We start from the raw sequence: 21,048 nt of genomic DNA, 5'->3' as shown, positions 1-21,048 counted from the left end.
GCTGCCTGGCCAAGCAGGGGCTTGTGCCCATCGCCCCCTAAGAAACCCACCTTGGGGGCTGGAACCAGAGCAGTGCTCAGGCAGGGCAACACGAATGCAAAGCCCTAGAAGTACTGTCACGTTTGCAGCTGCTGCCATTGAGAGCATCAGTGTCCAGGCAGCAACCATTTGAAATTGCTAGCAAGTATGGACTAAGGTGTGTTTCAGCTGTGTACCTGCGTAGCATGCACACAGATGCGTATGCAATGAACAGTACAAGAGGTGGGGGACAAAACTGAGGCAAAACATTACCATTTGATTTACAAATGAGAGATTTTTACTGCTTTTGGGTGGTGCACAGGCAGCACCAGCATTTCACCTTTCGCTTCACAGTGGGATGGGGAAAAACAACCACCAGAGCATGGTGTTGAGTGGAAAAGGCTGAGTTTTTCAGCAGCTTCCTCTGCCCAGGTGCCAAAGCTGTTCATTTCCTCTGAGATTTAGTGGGAAGTGGCTTTGGTCTTTTCTACCGGGTCCGCATGGTAGTGGAGCCTACAACCCGGCTCCTGGGGAAGGACTTTGTCCTTGTCTTTGTCAGCAACCTGACTGCAGATCCCTCATGCTGTGCCAGACCTTCTGCCTTGAGGAGGGCAAAGCGAGGGGTGATGCTGTGTGTCCCCTCGGGAGGTGACACGGCTGAGGAAGAGGAAGGGATTGGCTTAGGGAAGGATGTGCTCCTCCTGCACAGCTGGCGCTGGGAGTGGGATCCTGGAAACACATTAAAGTGCCATAGATGATACCAGGAGAGAGGAATTGCCACGCAGAACGTGACTGCCCAGTAAAAGCAGAACAAAAGAAAGCAATAAACCCCCGAACAAGCAGATCAGGTCAGTTTGGGCTGCTTGACGCGTGCATGAGCAACGTGTGTAGCTGCTGAGGATGGATGATGCATCCCCTTGTGTGCAGGAACGCACGGAGTGCCCCTTGCCATTCCTGCTGTGTGTGTGTGCCAAGCTCTATACTTAGGGTAAAAACCTGGCACCACCAGGCTGTTGGGAGAGCCAGAAGCTGCCAGTGATAGCGATGGTACTGCCACTGCGAGAGGGGCTGCAGCCTGAAATCAGAAGACAGTCACTCATCTGCATCCACAGTGCTAAGGGATGGCTGGGGGCGAGGCTGTGCCTGCTCCTCTTTGCAGCTGCTTCCTTTTCATTAGGAAACACCAGGTTTTTGTCTTGGGACTTGCCTGGGCCCTGCCTTGTCAAGGAGCTGCCATGGGAGAGGTGCCAGGCAGCAGCCACCATGGGGCCTCCACCAACACTGACTCCCCCTTCCCGCACGATTAAGAAGCACACTGCTTGGCTTCAAAACATACAATATACTTTATTGCCTGCTAGATAACCAAAGGGAGGAGTAAACACCAGAGCTGGAAAAAGCAGAAAAGGACCAGGAGAAGGAAAAGAATATCCAGTCACCAAACAAGTTATCAGGCAATAAACCATACACAATATAAATAATCTGTTTCCCAAACAACTAAATCTTTATTTTGCTAATGGCCATTATATGGTTAATAATCAGTAGTAAAATCTCTGGATTTCCTTTTCTACACAGCATTAGTAGTAAGAAATATATAAGGGACTCTGCAGAAAGCAATACAAAGGAGTTATATACACAGGCACCTTCTGTGGAGCAAGAACAGAACCTCATCTAAGAAGGAAGGGCTATCTACAAACCAGAGGACCATGGTAATACAATATTAGCTCAGACGTAGTTTAGCTGCAGCCTTCCCACAAGGTAGGCTAGCCAGCTTATGTATACATATATATTTTAATATAGATATATAGAGAGATTTATTACTTTAAAAATAATGTGAACTACCTGTAGTTCCTAGGCTAATTTAAAGAGGCAGTGTACCTTTCTGAAGCTTCATTTCAGGAAGTATATTAAAAACGGTATATAAAAGACTAGCAGACCCAAGCTCACATACCAGCTTCTGGTATCGTCCCTCCAAATTATGTTTTTCTGATGCTATAGCTGCCATCTGCATTGACAGCAATGCCTTTAGTCATCTGGATTGCTATTTATGTTGCTGTAATTGCTACCACTAAGTTTACTGGATTATAGTGTTAGTAATTGTTGATTATAAATAGCAATAATGCTGCAGTACACTGTCAAAGCCTGGCCGCGCTATGAGGATCTAGTCTGTATGTGCATGCAGAGTTTTGTTGTTTAACCTAAAAGAACATTTCTCAGTCAAAAAGTGCTTCCCCTGCCAACCCCCCGGCGATGTTCAAACCATGCTGCAAGGGCTCCTCTCTCTAAGGAAGATGTGATGCCTCTCACCCCACACTGAACTCTCAGCAGTCCTTCAGACAGCATCCACCCATCCACCCATCCACCCATCCACCCATCCACCCACCCACCCACCCACCCACCCACCCACCCATCCATCCATCCATCCACCCATCCATCCATCCATCCATCCATCCATCCATCCACCCATCCATCCACCCATCCATCCACCCACCCATCCATCCACCCATCCATCCATCCATCCATCCATCCCATTTTACTTTTAGGGCATAACCCTTCTCTCAACCCACAGCCAGTGTCCTGAAGGGTATTAAATATGACATTAAAATTAAACCTGGCTACTTGAGGACACCCTTTAACACATTTTGGGCCAAATCTTCTGTTGGACCACTTCGGCCTCATGTTCCCCTGGCAGCACAGCATTGCCTATTGCTGCTGTCCAAGAGCCCAAAGCCACTGAGCAGGGAATGGGGAAGGGAGAAACGTTTGCTGGAGACACTGTTAGGACCCACTGAGACCAACGGTGCCTTCTTGGCCACCCTTTTCCCATCTGCTCCCAGTTTGCATCTCAGGGTCCACTCGCAAAGGTAAAGTGGGAGCATACACATGCAGACGGGCCGGGATATTAAAAACAGGGATAGAGGGACAAGGTCCTTTCACAAGGGATGTCATTGTGCTCTCAGCCTAACCCTCTTCAGGCTTCAATGCTCATGAGGTGCAGCATCACTTTTGTTCATGATGCAGACGGCACTTAACACACCCTGTGCTGTAATGGTTTCTGGGAGCCTCTTCCCAAACCAGTGATGACACCCTGACACGCAATCACTCTACCTTGGGTACCACCCCAGCCCTAAGTAAGTGGCTCAGACCCAGTACAGACCTGAACCGCAGCAGCACAAGCACGGGGGTCCCATTCGGACAGAAAACCCCAGCAAGGTGGCTGTGGGGGCAGGAGAGATGTTCCTTGTTTTGCCTCTGTTTTCACACGTACCCAGGTATCCTTCAGAGCCTGCAATGTGACCTGCTGAGCCAGGATCCATCCTGCAGGACTCAGCACAGTCCCACCAGCACAAGGGTCTGCTCTGCTGGGTGGTCCAGCACAGTGCAATTGAATAAACTGTTTCCCATAATAATTCTGGTGTTTTGAAGGAGAGCTTGAACATGGGTATTTTAAAGAAGGATGTCCCTGATGGAACAGGATGTATTTGCAGTATGACGGGTGACAGATGGTCTGTATTCAAAAGCATACCTGTCACTGGCCAGGCAAACACATCCTTCCTGAATTCAGCATTGCCCTCTGCATCTTTGCTTATAAAACACTAAGGCTAGAACATTCCAGAATGATATTCCATAGCGACCTCAGAAGCACCTTAGCCATCCAAGCAGCAGGTATCCTTCTCTATCCCATCCAGGTATCCACCTGGAGCATGCAGGTAAGTACCACAAGAAGAGAGGCACTTGCAAAAGCCAGAAGCTGACCTTTATGGTGCACGATGGAAATTCCTCTGCCCCTATTGGCAAAGCCACTGTGCGAGAAAACACTGTTCAACACTCAGTCACTTCACTCCCTGCAACGCCACAGAGCATTAGTTCACCTTACTTATGTATCTGGACCTTGCTTTACCCTTGGTGTTACACAGCAAGCACAACAGAAGGCAGAATGGCCCCTTTTTTGTGTGCTTTGATATGAATTTTCTGCCTGCAAGGGCTACAGGATCAGTGTTATTTTCCAGTCTCGTCAGTAATCCCTGTTCAGCTCTACAGGACTCAAAGGACATGCTGATAGTAGCAAGGAAAATACAAGAAGCACCCTGCTACGCTGGGAAGGGGGAATAAAGAGGCAAACTTTAAGAGAGAAACACTTACGTTAGATACAAAATCAACTACTGAGGAAAAGGGTTTGACTTGGAAGTCATGTTCAGGCTGACCTGTGGCAATGTCACTTTTGACTCCACCACAACCTATTTTTGCTTCTCTTGGGTAGGGTTTCTAGGGATGAGCAGGAGCGAGGGAATCAACGAGAGAATGAGGGATTAAGAGTCTATCGGAGCAGGAAAGAAACTGAAACATGGAAGAAAGCACTTTCCCTTCTCCAGGCATTGCTGAGGATTATATCCATCGTGAAAGCTGGGCGCTGCTGAACGTATTGGTTCATTTGCAGCTGAAGTGCAGGTTGATAGGCACCCACTGTATGTCATAGTCGGTGTGTGAAAACAGCAGCCAAAACCTCCTAGTGCTGGGCCATCCTTGCCGAGGTGGTTACTGGGCCTGGGTAAGACCAGTCCATCCCTTCCACACACTTCACTTCCCCTTTTATAGTGCCATTTTTTCCCCGTCACAAGCCTGTTGATGAAGTGTTTTCTGACCTGCTCTGCTTCACCTGGTTCCTTTCCAGCCACTAAATGCTTTTTCTCTCAACACTCTGCCAGCTGCTGCAGGAGGTTGTCTGTAGAGCAGGCACAGCAACCGGCGTGCGGGCAGGGAGCTTCCTGACAGCCCAGGATGGGCAGAAAACGAAGGCGTTTGCACCCCTTGCTTGAGGGATGTGCTTCCCAATTGGGTAATTGCTCCCACTCATGGGTATTCTGCACAGAGAAAAGCGTGGTCCGTCCCTGTGAGACTCCTCCACAAACACAGCTACTGCAACCATGGTTTGCGATGCTACAGTTCACTTAGTAGAGTTGCTCAAAGCTGACCTCACACACTTGAGCTCCTCTCAGCTGGCTTACAGTGCACAATTAACACAACTCCATTAACAGCAATCAACCTACAAGGAATGAAAGGAGGTGAATAGCAGCAGCAGTATTCTGCCACGCTCACCTACAGATGGCTGTGGGAATCCATCTGTTCACCATTCCCGCAGCACAGTTACTTCAGCATCCTGCTGATCTGCCCTCACCGAGGCAGACACACAGGTGGGAAATGCCAAATCTGATTCATGGATGCACTGGCCTTTCCTATAGGATTGCCTACACCCTGAATTATCCATTTCACCCCCCCCCCTTTAATATATTTCACATGGGTGAACAAAAGGTGATCTTGTGCCACACTTAACTACGACAGTCTGTGGCATCCTTCCTGAATCCGTGTTTCTTGATCAAATCAGTGCCCAGTACCAATACAAGGATAAGGATGTCTTTGTGTCAGCAACAATGCCGTGTGCACAGGGGCTTGAGACAACCACCACCACCACAGTATTTCAGGGAGACAGACGGAGGTTACAACAGCAAGTGTCCTGTGTGGTTACAGCCACCAACAACTCAACCCCACCGAGATGCGCTCACCCCACACCAGCTCTGTCACACCCGGTGCCCAGACAGCTCTCAAACAGATGTAGGTGGAAGATAGCAGCTAAAAGCCACGCTTTACTGACTGACAGGACATGCACAGCAACAGCCCTCACTCTGATAGGTGAATGCTGCAGGTGCAGCTCTTACTGCAGCTTTCTGCAGCGGGTGCTGAGGGGCTCTGCACACATCCTTGAGCTGGCATCCCCATCCGAGCAGTGGGGATGCTGTGCCATGCTTCCAGATGGCCAGGGTGCCTTCTCCCGAGGGAAAGAAATGACACTTCACATAAACGTTGTCCTGACCCTGCAGGCTCCCTCCATGCCTACCTGTTGGTTTAGGTGAGGCTTTATGGGCAGGGTAACTGGGAAAGCTGCTATTACACTTGTTGGATCTGATGGGTTTCTTCAGTAATTATGGAGAAGGAAAACTGAATCATCTGGGGGCTTTTTTCCCCTTCTAAGACTAGAAATGTGGTAAAAGAGCTCTGTTCAGCAAGTTAAGGCTCAGCATGAGTTAACACAAATGTCTCAGGTCTAATAAGCAGTGCTTAAGGGGATTTGGGTTTGTTTTTACATACGAACATGTGACTTCAAGGTACATGAGTTGTCATAACAAGCCATGCACTAGAAATGAACCAGACCAAATCCTCCTACACTGTGAACCCTGGGAATCTGCTCTTAACAATACACTGCTTGAAGGAGCAAATAATTCATCCTATTTGACATATCCTGACACTGGGCTCTCCTAGAGGAAGCTGGGCAGAAGAAGGGCCTGGGGAGCGCAGCTTTGCTGCTCTACCCGCTTTGCTGGAGCATCCCACCTCCTTGTGCCTATCATTTGCAGAAGCTGGGTTTGATGCACGCCTGAGGAGAAATGTCCTTAAATACCACTAATTAAAAGCCATTCTCTATGGGATTTTCAGCGCTGTGCAGCAGGTTGGGAAGGTGGGACACTGCCTAACCTACGGAACACCAGTGGGATGGTTTGCCACTGATGTCCATCAAGTTTTTAGCTGCTCAGGAGAGGAAAAGCAAGGCAAGACGATTGAAAAGGAAGCTATGAAACTTGTAAGTGAAGCTTGACATTCCCAACTTCCAGCGACATAAACAAAACCATGCAGAGAAGAGGTTTCTCTTATCAAATATCAGGCATTTTCAATTGCACAGCAGATTTGACAAAAGTGACAAAACCCAACCAATTCTTACTTCTAAACAGCTTTTATGCTGTTTATGTCCCTTCTAACTTGATGGCAATGGATTTCCAACGGCTGAGGTTTATGGGACAGTGGTTTGATGCCAAAGGCAGCTGCACATGCCAGCCATGCCACCACATCCTCCCACAAGCAGTGCCAAGTGTGACAGGCCAGGGCTGCCAAGGGGCTCCCATCTAGGTCTGAGGCAATGCGTGGCATCTGAAAAATGACCTCTACCATTTTCTGCTTATTCGAGGACATTTAAACTAAGGGTATTTGTATTTTTATTAATCAACAGTAGTAAAAAAAACACTCATCTTGCACAGCACTTGAAGTATTTTCTGAAGAGTCTAAAAGCCCACATTTGTTAATAGCATGTTTTTATCTCCCTATTAAAGATGCTCAGTTCTAGAATCCCTTTGCCAAGGTGGAACAGCACCCGTCTGTTTTCCTGTCTCAGTTTTTGAAACTAGATGCAGATTACCAGAACTTGTGAATACAAAACTAATGCTTTTATACTGACCCTTACATATTCTGGTGTTTCCATGGTTCTCACACAGGACTACCACTATCATAAAGGAGTTACTTCAAAAATGCATCTGTATCCATGCTGTTTGACAACGCTGAAGTAAAGACCCAGCTCTAGAGATAGCCTGGGGACGATTGTCACTATAACCTCCTGATGACCAAGGTATGTCAGGTGCATTTTGCCACTGGGTACAGAAATCCATAAAACATATATATACTTTCCGCTCACTCATTCATAAGAAAACAGCGCATGATTAGTGCAGCTGCTGGAGCTCATGGCAGCAAACATCATGTATTGCAGGCAATTTTTATGTAAAAGCCTTAGAAAATGGAATGGATCCTGTTGCTGTTGTAGGGAATTGAGTAAAATTCTGCTCCACTTTTATTTATATATATGTGTGTGTGTATATATATATATATATGGGCTTTTTATGAGCACCTTGTATTTCTGCTGTTCCTGCTCCAAGCGAAGCTGTCAGTGAGCTAAGGACAAACAGCCTTTTTCCTCTGCAGCACTGAGTGCAACAGCATCCATTCAGGTGGCTTTGCCTTAAATCTACAGTGGGGCTGCTGCACCCGTGAGCGGACACCACGAACAGACCACGCATCACTATGCTCCAGTTTAGTACCAATCCAGGCACCCGTGACCGCCTCTAGAGCCAGGAAGAAGTTAAAAACACTGAGTTGCAGGGGACCAGTGAACAGCAAATGCTAAGGACAAGCAGTACAGCACCGGAGGCTCCCGACACAGCAGCCCTCAAATTCCTTCTGACAAGAGTTACACAGTGATGACATGATGGGCTCAGTGAATCAAATGGGTTATAAATACAGCTGTCCTCACATTCAGACTATAGGCTCCCTTCTTTTCCCCTCACGCAAGTCAGCCAAGTTACACTGTGCACCTGTGCTGATACCTGCCAATAGCCTGGCTCCTAGGTCTGCAGCCATGCATCTTGTATTCCCCACTTCTTATGAGGTCTAGCATTTGCCCATGGCATCCTTTAGCAACCCTTTATCCACAAGCAGTTTCCTTGCTGTTGTGGATTTCTGCATGAGAATTAATTACATAACTTCACTGAATTAACTATATTAACTTTGCCGAATTAACTGCATCCCAAATACGGTACACTGCAGATAGCTACCAGTAACGATGCTCTGACAAAGACTGCGTACCAAGATTAAACAGTCACATGGTGAATGCTTCCCTCCATTCCTTTGCCTTGTGCCAGCCAAGAGCCATCTATTTGCTTGAAACATCACAGGGAGAATTTTCTTAAGCACTGGTTAAAACGATGATGAACACTTGGTACTATTTATGACATACAAGCAGGCAAGCACTCATTAGCACCACTTGCACCACGTGCCAAATACATCTGTCATTGAGAGGGGAACGGGATGGTTTAGAACTGCGTTGCATCTCAAGTAGCTCACATATTACTTGTGACTGAAAACTTACCGCTGCAGTCACTGAAGCAAAACACAGCACCCACCCTACGCCACAGACTAGAACTGCAATTCCTCCTCTTCCTTTTTTAGACCAGTTGGCAAACCTCTCTCTTGAAATTGGAACCTCTTGAAGACAACGCAACAGTCCATCTGCTGCGATGGTAATTACCCTGACACCTCACTGCCATTAGGAAACACTGCTCTTCCAAACAAAACGAAACCCGGCTTTGTTGCCGTAACTTGTCAATCTCTGCACACCATTTACATAGCTGCTCTGACTGAAGACACACTACACTCCTCGCTGTGACTGCTGCCTTCCTGCAAGTTCAGGAAGGTCCTGAACAGCTTTACTGCTGCATTCCCAGCTGGGTTCATTTTGTTATCCCAGCAGATGAGGGCAAGAAGAGATCCCAGCTGCAGGGACAGAGTTGTTGTGGCTCAGATACACTCTGCTGCCCTGAAGGGTACAGGCTGGCAGGCTTGAGCCAGAGCCCTGCTCCATGACAAACACAACTGTGAGACCTGGACAGGTTCACCCATGGGTAAGAACGGGTCTTTGACAGAGCCAGCGGGGACCAAGCCACATGCAACACCTTAGAATGTAACAGGGAATCTGTCTGTGTGCCAGAGACACGCAATGAATTTGCTTCAGATGACATCAACCTGACCTATGCTGATGGCAACGGGCATTTGAACCAAAGCCACTGATTTTGCAAGACTGAAGATACACTGACTCAAGATCCTGGGTTTACTGTAATGTGCACAGGCCAGGGCTAGCACTGCAGAAAGATTCGGTGGCACTACCAAAGCCAGTGTTAGTGGACACCAACACCGGAACCAAGGATTTTAAATTACTGATAGATTGGGATTATCTGACTTCCAAACTCCCCTTTACTGCTGAAAGATGGCAAAATGTTTCAGTTTTATAAGCCGCATTTAGAGGGCTCCAATTTGAACATATGGAAAACATCCTGGTGTTGGTATCTGAGATACTAGACCTTGGAACTCTTGGCAGCATGCTGCTGAGTCTTGAGACCTCCAGCAGCAATATGATTTTAAGAATCTCATTCTTGAACACTCATTAAAACACATAAGAATCAAGACTTTTCATAGCAGAAAAGCCTGAAATGAGGTCGTAACTCTAGGTGTTGACCATGTGTTAAGGGAATTCGCCAGACCTTGGAAAGGAAGGGAACTGATGCTCAAATTGATCTGACTGGAGCACGATGGTCTACCATGACTGGGAAGCCTTTGGTGGGACATGTATCTAAGACATACTCCAAATATGTTTTTGGATGTGAAGGATACCCCCTGAGAGCTCAAGCTTTTTCTTTCTCACTTTTCTTAAATTGGATGTTGTTTGATGGAAACACCAGCCTGCTTCTAGTGTGCAAACAGTAATAAATGGACCTGACGCTCTCCATGTTATTCTTCCATATCCAAACACTACAGCAAGGAAAGTAAAACATAAAATGCAACAGAGTGGGTTGAAGCATTAGGTATTCACGTTCAGAAAGTACCACTTCAGTGCTGAGCTTGATATTCTGACTCAACTGGATTGATTTCTGGGTCTGTTTCAAGCAATTCCTTGTCTCATGGGCTGATGAATAGGTTGATGTGCTGCTCCAGACAATAAACTTTTTGTGTCGCTTCAGATAGGCTGGATTTTGAACTGGGGTTGAGACAGCTACATCTTGTGCTAGCTTTATTTCTGCTGAAGACCTGTTATCTTCTCCTTTCAGAAAGTAACCAAGGAAGCCTAGCTGATGAGTGTATTTTAAATACAACTATATTAGAGCTCAGTTTCTTACTGTTCCTGTGCCAAGAACAGTCCGCAAAAAGAAGCTGACACTGAACAGGTGGTAGGCGTTGTATCTGACAGGTTTTATTTCTGAAAGCAAACAAAATAGAACTCTGCAGCTGATCCAGGAATGCAACTCGTGTTTTGCTATGAAGGGCTAGCGTCCCACTGAAGAACGGATGGCTCCAAGTGCTGGTATACAGCATGGGAAAGGCATGCTCAGGTATACTTTGTGTGTCACGGATGTTGTCACACTGGGGGAAAGAAGTCAGTTTGAAAGCAGGGATAGCTGCATGTTGAAGAACTCCAGATGAACAATGGGAAGGACCCAGTAAATGGTACTGATGGGACAATGTTGGAGCCCCCGCACAAGCATGGCTCTTGGAGGATGATGCCCTTCTGCCCAGTGTTTTAACAAAAGCATTAGTGGAACTTTATCTTACCTGACAGATAATAGTGTCAGTGTAATGCCATGCAGCTGCAAGAAGCAGTGAGTGCTTCATGAGTGAGAGCACCAGATCTAGATGTTAGGGTTAGCTGAATTCAGGTCTTCTGTTGGAAGAACAAAATGAGAGTAGACAAGATGGGAGTTTGACAAGTGAAGATGACCATTTTAAGGTAATCTGGTAATAAAACCCCCTTTCATGTCCCTGACTGAACATACTATACTGAATATGTATTTCTTCTGATTTCATCTTTTTTTGCGCACTGAATCAGAGCTTTACCCCCCACCTCCTTCAAGTATGACCTTTATGTGGCCTTTAATGCTGAAGCTCTTCCATTCCTGGTGTCTCTTTGCAGACATACTGACGCATACCCAGCAAAGGCAGTGCAAGACTGTACACATTTCTGCTTTCCTGAGTAAATGGCACAGTTAAAAAAACAGAAACAACTGAAGGCTTCCCTTCTGCTATGTTCTGACTCAGAGTCAGGAGTTCTGCTCCCATGTGAGCAACCGGTGTCTACCGGCTTCATGAAGTCTGTACTTGGGTCTTCTGTCATCAGAGGAACAGTGCAATCAAGGCTTCAGGCATCCAAGGACAGGAGGAGACACTCCACACGAGTCTCATTTTCAAGACTCAAGGGAGTAAAATACATGGGCATTACTATTCCTGGTTTAAATAAGTTTCTGAAGTAGTGGAGACTTTTAAGTTTAAACACTTGATGACACTTGCTACTTATCTCTAAGACAACCCATTTCTGAGTGAGTTCTCTCAGTCCAACGACCAAAACCATAGCAAAGGCTTCTTCATGTGAGGTAACTTCTCTCATATTTATGTGGACTATAAATAAGCTGGGCAAAGACAACAAAATCCACAAATGCAAAGTGGATACCTGGGATGTTCAGGAGAAAAGGCTAACGCTTCTCCCACAGCCTAACTGCATTGAGTCCTGGCTCCCTCTGTCCCCCAGTTTCCCTCTTTATACCGGTATAAATCCACTGAATTCTGGGGCACTTCCATGGGCCCATTAATGTTTCCAACAGTGTCAAAAGTGCTGAAGCAGGCTCAGAAGTTTGTAAAGTCAAAAGGAAGATCCCACCATACACTCATGGAAACAAACGGGCAGAAGTTCGCTGCAAGTACGTGACATCTTCACAGTCATTGTGTAGGAGCTGAATGGATGATCTGACTGGGAAATACAGCTTCCAGTTCTGAGGATCCATCTCTGGGTTTTGGCACCTTCCGTTTTCAGGTGGAAAACGAGCTTGTTTCTATTTAAGTATAAAAGAGCCAACAAATCCATACTGTAGCTAAAAAGATTCTGCAAATACGGCTACCTCAGCCATATGCTGAAGTGAACAATCGTTTGATAGTAAAGCAGGTGAAGTATCAAAGCAACTCCATTTGAATAGTATTTATTTGTAATCATTAGTTTTAAGTGGGAAACTGTTTACAGGCACACACTAGATAACCAAAATAGAATGAACATAAAGAAATCTATCTGAAGGTCCTTATCAAATATTTAAAATATTTTATTAAATATTTTATTCAGTTTTATTATCACAGTTTAATGTAGTTTAGCATCTTATACACATGACTTACATGTGCACTTAAAAAATATCAAATTAGAGGTTTCTGAGCATTCTATAAATGTGCTTACTGACTTTTAACTACACACATCTAAGAAGGCAGTAGCTCTGCTCTATCACTGATGGAGATGAACTATCGTAAGGCAAGTTTACACCAAGCTTTGGAGAGAAAAAATCCAAATACTGGGTCAAAATCCAGAGGAGTTACGTGTGAGAATAAAAGTTGGAAGGATTGGGCTCTAAGAAAGACAGATCATAAGAAATCAGTTGGGTTAAAACTACCAACAGATACCGGTTATTAAAAGCAAGCACTGCTGAGAAAGGTGGCTTTTGTAGCATCCAGGTCAGCAGGACCTGTGGCGCTGGGGTTTTGTTCAGGTGTGATTCCTCAAAATCTCACCTTTTGGTCTAACATTGAAGGGAAGAGCTGAAATCCAGTAAGAAAGTTGGAAAACTATCAATCATCTGAAAAACCTCATGTTGTTTTCTGACCTATCATGGGAACACTGCAGTACAGGGAACACGTAAGACACTGCACTGCGATGTGTGTGCATGCGTATGTATACATACGCATACATGTGTACATACACGCCTCTCTTGCTTTTGTTGCCTTCGAAGCCCCATCCACTCATGAAAGTGTAGCAGTGTGTGTGGGAAATAAGGTTCAGTTGCAGGGGTGAAAAGAGTAGGCTAGACCACCACATTCAGAAGCTGGTTAGTTAGCCTGTGCAGGTGTGTGGCGTTTGGATCTGCTGCTATAAGGTAACAGTCAAGATCCAGAAGCTATAGTGTAATTCTCTGGGAGAACTCGATAAATGTTCAGCTATCTGCAGTCAAAGTTCCATGTCAATGAAGCCCCTAGGTCACAATGATGTGCCTCTCCTGGAAACATCTCACAAGCCCAACTCCAAGAGCGTAGTGGTCCATAATCAGGGCTCCCGTACTGTCAGAGTGCAAACAACAATGCTGCCCCCTTAAGTAAGGATGGCTTTCAGTGTAATCTTAGGTGTGCTGTTGAGTGGAGATCTCATGCCAAGATTCCTGGCTTAGAAGAATTAGTGGGGGAACATAAAATATACGCCCATCTCGTAAGCTCCTTCAAAGTTGTCAGTTCAGTAGAAAATACTGAGTATATAAATGACTCTAAATAGGTGAGAGTATAACCTCACTGTGGTTTCTTTATTATTATTTATTTATTGGGGAATTCAGGGGAGAAGGCAAGTAACTCTTTCACAGCCTGAACACACTCATTCCTGGCACCCAGGGTCCTGAAGTGCCTCAGCATCCTGGCAGCTGTAGGTGACAGTTCCACAGTATGTACAAGGTAAGGAGCACGCCACAAGTATTACAAAACATGGCAAAGATACCTAGGAGCTCTACAATCTACCGAACGAGCACGGCAAACAAACAGCATCTAATGGATAACGCATGGTATACGACACACCAGTTATGTTTCCTTGTGAAATCAGGACTGCAAGCGTAAACTCCAGAATAAGTTTCAAGAGCAGCATTTGGCTTCCTGCGTCACCTCTGGCAATATCTGAAGTCCACCCCTTCAACGAGCACTGCGTTTTCTGCTGTTACAAAACCTGATCTCAGTGAACCAGCTACCTACACTGCCCGTGCCCTGCAGTCCGTGAGGGTGAACAAAAACGCTCCAGCAACACAGTTTGGCTATCACTGTACATTCAGCCTTCGCGTTGTCTGATATAAACGTGGCCCTGGGAAAGTAAAGCACACAGCGATATACAAACGGTGTCAATGGCTGACAAGTTTACACGATCAAGTCTGAAAGCAAATGGAAGTTAACAAAAGTAGTCTTTGAGGAGAGGTAGCCATATCAGACTCAGCATTCACAAGACGGGAGCGCACTCCAAGGGTCAACATCCATTACAGTCTCCTGTAGACCCGTCACGTTTATCACACAGTTTGGGCTTTCTGCAGGATGTACACACCCAGGCACACACACACACACACACATATATGTATACATCTATTTTCCCTAATTCCTCTTTGCTGCCATTGCTTTGCCATACTGAGAACAAAGGTCAGCTCTCCTTTCATCCTCTCTCAGCTGCCCCACGTCCACAACTGTTGCCTTCTGTCTGTTCTGTATCTGTATAGTAGCTAAGCAGGCAGTGGAAATTAAAACTGCTTCAATTTAATATCCTGTTCCAAAAAACAGCATCCAAACAATAAGGCATCCGCTCGTTCTGATGTGAGTTACAACTCTCGTGGGTTTCGACTTGATACAAACTGCAAAGTGCTCTTTATCCTTGCGCTACAAAGGCAGCTTTCACCCAAATAATAAATACCAAAGCTGGAATTTCAACACCACAAGTTCACACGCTTCTACCAGCCCCTTGTTCCTGTGCCCTTCTCCAACAGCACTTACCATTTTAATTTCAAAAGCCATGCACCAATGCTATAAAACAGAAACCCGAACTACCAAGAAGTCTCTTGCTCATGACTTTGGGATACTGTATTAGTATAAAAGAGCATTCAGTCATCTTAAATAAATATATTCTATTTTTGAAATCACAGCACATTCAAGGGGTAGTTCCTGCCATAAGCAGAGCATTAAGTAATCTCCATAGATGTTTTTAGAATCATAGAATCATTTAGTTCAGAGAAGACCTTTAAGATCATCGAGTTTTGATGGATTTGGTCTAATAATCTGGAAAATAACCTACTGTGGGGATAAGAATCTGCATCTCAAATGTTCTGCAGAACATTTTTCCCATATTTGCATACAGTACTAGAACAACGAAGACAACATTACAGTAATTTTCTCCCAGCTGCTTAGACCTGTAGCTTCGGCTACGACAATGTACTTTGTATACCTCAAAACTACATACGAGACACCAGAGATTGCTGAATAAATATAAGCCAAGGACTACTGGGACAGTACTGCATTTGACACTTGAGACAAGATTCCCCCCCTCCCATGGAGAAGTCACAGAGGACGACTACGGTAAATGCTTTTCTTTTCTTTTTCTTTTTCTTTTTTTTTTTTTTTAAAGAAAGATTTATACACAGGTTCAGATCCAGAAAATAATGTGAAATGCATAAATATCGATAGCTTTAGCTAAGTTAAAATGGGTTCAGTAAAGTATGATACAACATATTCAGAATAAACAAAGCAGAAAAGCATCATATTTTGGTTTGCTTGAGATATACATAAGGTGCAACAATTTCTTCTCTAGAGGCATTTGTGGACAATGTGTGAACGGGTAACAGTGTTTGCTGGTATACTGAAGTACACACAATAGCAGTAAGATTTTCCAAAATGAAAGCAGCTGAAATAAATCAAAATCAAAACAAAACAAGGAAAAAAAAACCAACCAACCAAACCCGACCCCAATACAGTAAGATATTGGTCTGAAATTTTTTGTTGTGCTAACAGACTTTGTTACCTGAAAATACTGATACCCCTTCTAGTAGATTCAGGGAAACTTCTAGCTACTCAAATCAAGACATCACTCAGAGAACCAACAAAGGCAAATGCCTAGTGAACTATAAAGCTTTGCAGGATTTCTGCTACTCTCAGTGCCTAATCGCTTAAAAATTAAGCATTATCTACAAAAAGGTTTATAAGTATCTGAAAACAGTCATATCCAGTAAACTGACCCAACCCTACCCCCTCTCTAAGGGAAAGTCAAGGAAAAGCAGATCAAGTAAGATATTAATTCATATAGAAAAAAGTAATTTTCTGTTTCTTTTAAAAAAGGTACCATTAATATACAGAAATATCTTCAGGAACAATATTGAAATTTAAATCGAGGAAGGATGGGGTGCTTTGACAAAAATATATCTACTCTAAAGGTTTCTAGAGAAATAAGTTAGTACCATTGTCAACGTGAACGGCCTGCACTGTAACATATTTGGATTTCAGCTAATTATAAAGTGGTCCAAAACTCCAGCAGCCACCTAGCTGTGACCCATTAGTTTTAAGTCTCTGAAGTTTTTCTTGTCTTGTTAAAATAAGTTATAAAACATTAATAAAATCTCATTAAAAATACTGCCATAGGCTGCAATGGCATTTGAGGGGCTCTCAGTCATGTCGTCACCTGAATTTGTAAAAAGCCTTTCCACTGACTCATTGGCTCATTAATTTTGCTGTTGCTCTTGCTGCTGTTCCCTTCTTCCAACGCATGCATCCTGGATGGTGCTGTTTCAATGACACTTCCCCAGCTACCTGCCTTCTGTCAGACCTTTAAGCCTTTGCTACAACTCGTGTGGTATGCTTCCTGACACTGAACCGAAGACTTTCACTCAACCACTACAATGAAAGGCTAAACCTAGCAAGGATTAATAGAATTACTGTCCATATGGCTATTACATCAAATTAGTTACAAAATAACCCCAGAACACATTATCAATTCAGTCAAGTATAAATAAGAATGCCTGATAGAATGATGTAAACTCGCATCATTTAAAGACTTAGTTCAAAGAACTTCAAACTCAATCTAATACTATCAAAAGTTCAGCCGGTATGACGAAGACTAATAGAAAATTATTGCTGGAGTCCAATTTGGTAAATTGTTGTGCTACAATGCAAAAAGTAGGGAAACATCTTGTGCTATCGAAGAAGTACCCTGTTGAATTTGTAGCTTTAGATCAATTACTAGTGATCGTTTTGCATCTATTGGTAGGAATCAATGCTTGGTTATACAATAGTGGAAGTCAAGATAGCGAAGGTAACAGGCCAAGTGATACACTTGGCCTGCTTTTGGGATGTCTTTATGAGAGCAAAACACAAAACTTCAACATAAGCAAAGACAGAAACTGGCAGATGGATCTGTTTGGTTGTCTGAATTCAGTCAAAGGTGACTCTTCTTCAGTTGTAGTTTATCTGTATACAACTTGCCACTTCACCCACACAAACTGTAATCGGCCCTTTACGCAAACTCTGAAGCTGTTCTGGACTGTGCATAGTAACTACAACAATGCCAGTGTCTGTGAGATGCAAAAGGTATGTGTATTGGTGTACATGTATATCCAAAAGTCACGGCTTTAGGTTGTTCCGAACGGTGAAATAATACTAAGGTCACTTTTGAAAAACGCATTTGCAGTACTTTTTTGTTTACAGGAAAGTTTTACCAAGTCTATGCAAAAATAAAGGAACCCTCCAAGGCATGAAAGACAAGTCTAGTATCTGCAGTATTTTCTTTTCCATACACCACTCCTTTCTTCTAATGCACATCATCCTGGTTATTCAAAGCTAAAGGAAAAAGAAACAAACCCAAACATCGCCTGTCAGAATTTCTCCCAGTAAACTCTACCACGCCGGTGGCAAATATAAAAGTGCAGAACATCTGGACCACATGGCTGCCCAAACACCGCTAACAATGGTACATCTGTCCAGGCTGCCGTTGAGTTCTCTGGAACAGCTTTTAAATTCATTCTACAATATAAATGTAGGCATAACCTATTAATATAAACCATCTTAGAACTTAAATCTTCATGTACAAAAATGACTAAGAATATCTAATAATAACTAGTGCAGTGCGTCAGTGTTTTTGTTGTTTTTTTTCTTTTTTTCCTTTTTTTTTTCTTAATTTAGAATAAGTAGGTATTATACGAAACTAGTTGCCGTACTCTCTGGTTGGTAAAAGAGATGCTGTGTGAGCTAACAGTAAAGGCAGCCTTTTTTTCACACCAACCACCTATTTACTGTTTAAAAGCCTTCAATAGAAAGCAAGCTCTAGGATCATTCCATTTCTGTTCATTCATAGACAATTAATACCACCCTCCTACATACTGGGCTCCGATTTGAGGACCCGGCCCAAGATGCTAACGTCTGGCTTCCAGTGAATTCTGGGCCACTCAGAACAAAAAGCACTTGCTTGCAGTCTATAGTTTCCATCATATGGACTGACTAGCTTCCCTTGGTAAAGACAAGGCTAGGATATTAGGTAAAGCACAATGTTTTACAATAAAGTGGAGCTTCACTGGTCAGCGCAGGAAATAAGCACTGGAGCCTGAGACATTTCATTTGGCTGTCCATCGTGTGGGAGAGGTGTGGCCCTCTGACTTCTGCAAAAGAAGAAAAGAAAAGCCACCCATCATTATCTGGAGCATGGGAGGTGCTTTTATCAGACCAGAAAGGATGGAAAAGTGCGACGTGATAGGGTTTAACATCCAACATTACAGCACTGTAACTACCTGCTGCTACAGCGGCCCACGTATTGCTGTTACGTGCACTTTTTAGAGCCCTCAGCAGCAGAGAGCACAGCTCACCCGTGGCAAAAGGAAGCAAATGCACGAAGGCATGTACCATGTTAATGTGAGTCAACAGCCAGCTTTTAAGCAATATGGAAACATATTAATCAGCAGAGCTCCACGCTGGGATTGCTCCAAGTTTCATGACTTAACACTTCATCAGCCCAGCACAACATCTCTTCCATTACTACAGCAGTGTTAATTTACAAATGATCCCCCACCACAGGCTATCATAAAAATAGCCAGATTTACGTGCTGGAAATCCAACATCCATCGTTGCAGCAGATGGACTTGGGAGAGCTCCTTTGCAGCTTGCCTCTTAAAATACACACACAAAGCACGTCACCGCCTGTTATCTAACCTCACAAGTCCAGTCCTATTTTTGTTATAGGATGTGTCATTAGCAGCAATAAAAATCCAGGGCCCACTTCTTGGTTACACAAAGGCCACTCTACCTGACTCTGGCACAAACAGAAACAGAGGTACCGATGTGCTTTGCCCAGCCAGAGTGCTGTGAAGTGGCCTTGGCATAAAACACAGCTCAGGCTCCCAGCGCTTAACTGGGGCATGCTCAAGGTAAACAAAGCTAAACAGAAGCCTTTGAATGAAAACCATGCTGCCACTTCCAGACAAGATCCCATTACAGCTATAAAGGAGTTTGGTTTCCACGGCTCAAGACTGTGAAATTCTTAAAAGTTAAAATTAGACACTGAAGAAATAACAGGAAGCAAACCTCTAAACCTCTAACCATCAGGTTAACCTCTAATGCCAACGTTCTCATTTCCAGCTATTTGCAAACAAAGAGGTGAGCTGCAAAAGACAGCAAACAGTCGACAGAATAGAGAACAGAGAAGCATCCAGCCCATCAGAGTCAGGTTTCTGTTTTGGCTTCCATTTGCCAAGTCTGCAAGAGACATGGCTAAGTTACTACTGGAAAGAATCCTCTGCCGTTGTCATCCAGGGTGATGACAAGCTGGAGTTTGCAAACAGTCGCTGGACATCTGCCCTTTTGATGTTTTCAGGCCTCAAGGAAGGTGCTACCTTACTCATAGCTGCATAATGAGATGACAAAAGGTGGGAGTAAGAAAGAAACACCCAACAGAAGGCTACGTAAAACACTGGCTCGCTTCAAGAGGAACGAGAGGAGGACAAGAACTCCTAAAGGAACACAGAGGGAAAAACCACAGTGAGGCTAATCCTGCTGCTCTTATGCAACTCTGGTCAGTGTTAATGGAAATCAATGAAACCACAAGGGTGTGAGTAAGAGCAGAGCTTGGCACAGCACACCCCCAAGTCTCCCTTTGTCACTTCTGACCACAGAAAAAGACAGAAACGGGTTCAGACTTTGGCTGCCTTGGTAGAAGACACTTGGTTTGCAATGCTGGGAGGAAAGGCCAGGCTGACTGCAGTGTGTGAAAACACTTCTCACCCAAACCAGTGCTGCTTAAGCAAGACAACAGCCTCTGCAGAGAAGAGCTCGCAGGCTGGGTTCAGATGGCTTTGTCTCTTGTAGGGCCCTGGACCTAAAAAACCTTTCTGTTTGATGTGCAGCCTGGACACACAGGACTGCGTAGGGCATTGGGGCCACAGTAAACACATTTCATCAGCTGCTGCCTTGTGGAGTTTTATAGGCAGCAGCAATCTGCCAAATGCCATTTGCAGAGGCTGTGGCAGTTTCAAACTGGCCCAGCACTTCCTCGCTGACTTTCCACTGAAGGAAAGGATGGGGTTTCATCTCCAGTAAGCTGCAGCATAAAAGAACGTTGGAAAATTAAGAGCCAAGGAGGACTTGCTGTCATTGATTTCCCTCCATCACAGGTCTAGCATGCAGGATCTGATCCAACAGCCCTAAGTAACCTGCACATTCTCCACCTAATCTGTATGGATGGTCTACTCAGTAACTGAGATGACCAACCCAAGCTAACGTGGCTTTCCCCCACCCAGTGCTGTTCTGCCCCGTGTCATTCTGCAGGTGCTTTGCTTCCTACGCAGCAAAGCACAAGAGTGAAAAGAACAAGTCAGGTTCCTTCAGCCATGTTCAGTATAAAAACTTCAGCTGAAGTTATGTGGCATTCTCTCCATGGTTTCAGGCCACTGAAAACTACAATTAGCATGCAACAGCTATTTAAATTTGCTATTATCTGACAAATGGCATCTGATAATTAAACACTCCATCATTAGGGTCTCAAGGAACGTGTGCACCTGTTCCTACACAAAAACTGGTAGGTAAGCTTACCAAAGA

General features: G+C 44.5%; 1 protein-coding gene across 24 annotated transcripts in view; it reads right to left on the bottom strand.

Annotated features, from left to right (window-relative positions):
• Nucleotides 1-15,087: 15,087 nt before the first annotated feature.
• The window catches only part of BBX (BBX high mobility group box domain containing), a 137,490-nt gene continuing 131,529 nt past the window's right edge, over nucleotides 15,088-21,048 (bottom strand). For all 24 annotated transcript variants that reach the window (XM_062623926.1, XM_062623917.1, XM_062623904.1 and 21 more), the window contains one exon: nucleotides 15,088-18,620. In XM_062623926.1, coding sequence (XP_062479910.1) covers nucleotides 18,533-18,620 — 88 coding nt within the window. In that variant the 3' untranslated portion in view covers nucleotides 15,088-18,532. The remainder of the gene's footprint in view (nucleotides 18,621-21,048) is intronic.

Source organism: Pezoporus occidentalis, unplaced genomic scaffold (assembly GCF_034315485.1).
Source record: "Pezoporus occidentalis ecotype Australia unplaced genomic scaffold, CSIRO_AGI_Poc_V1 ctg26, whole genome shotgun sequence".
Classification (NCBI taxonomy): Eukaryota; Metazoa; Chordata; class Aves; order Psittaciformes; family Psittacidae; genus Pezoporus; species Pezoporus occidentalis.
Note: the sequence above shows the minus strand (reverse complement) of the source record. Positions and strands in the feature narration are given on the sequence as shown.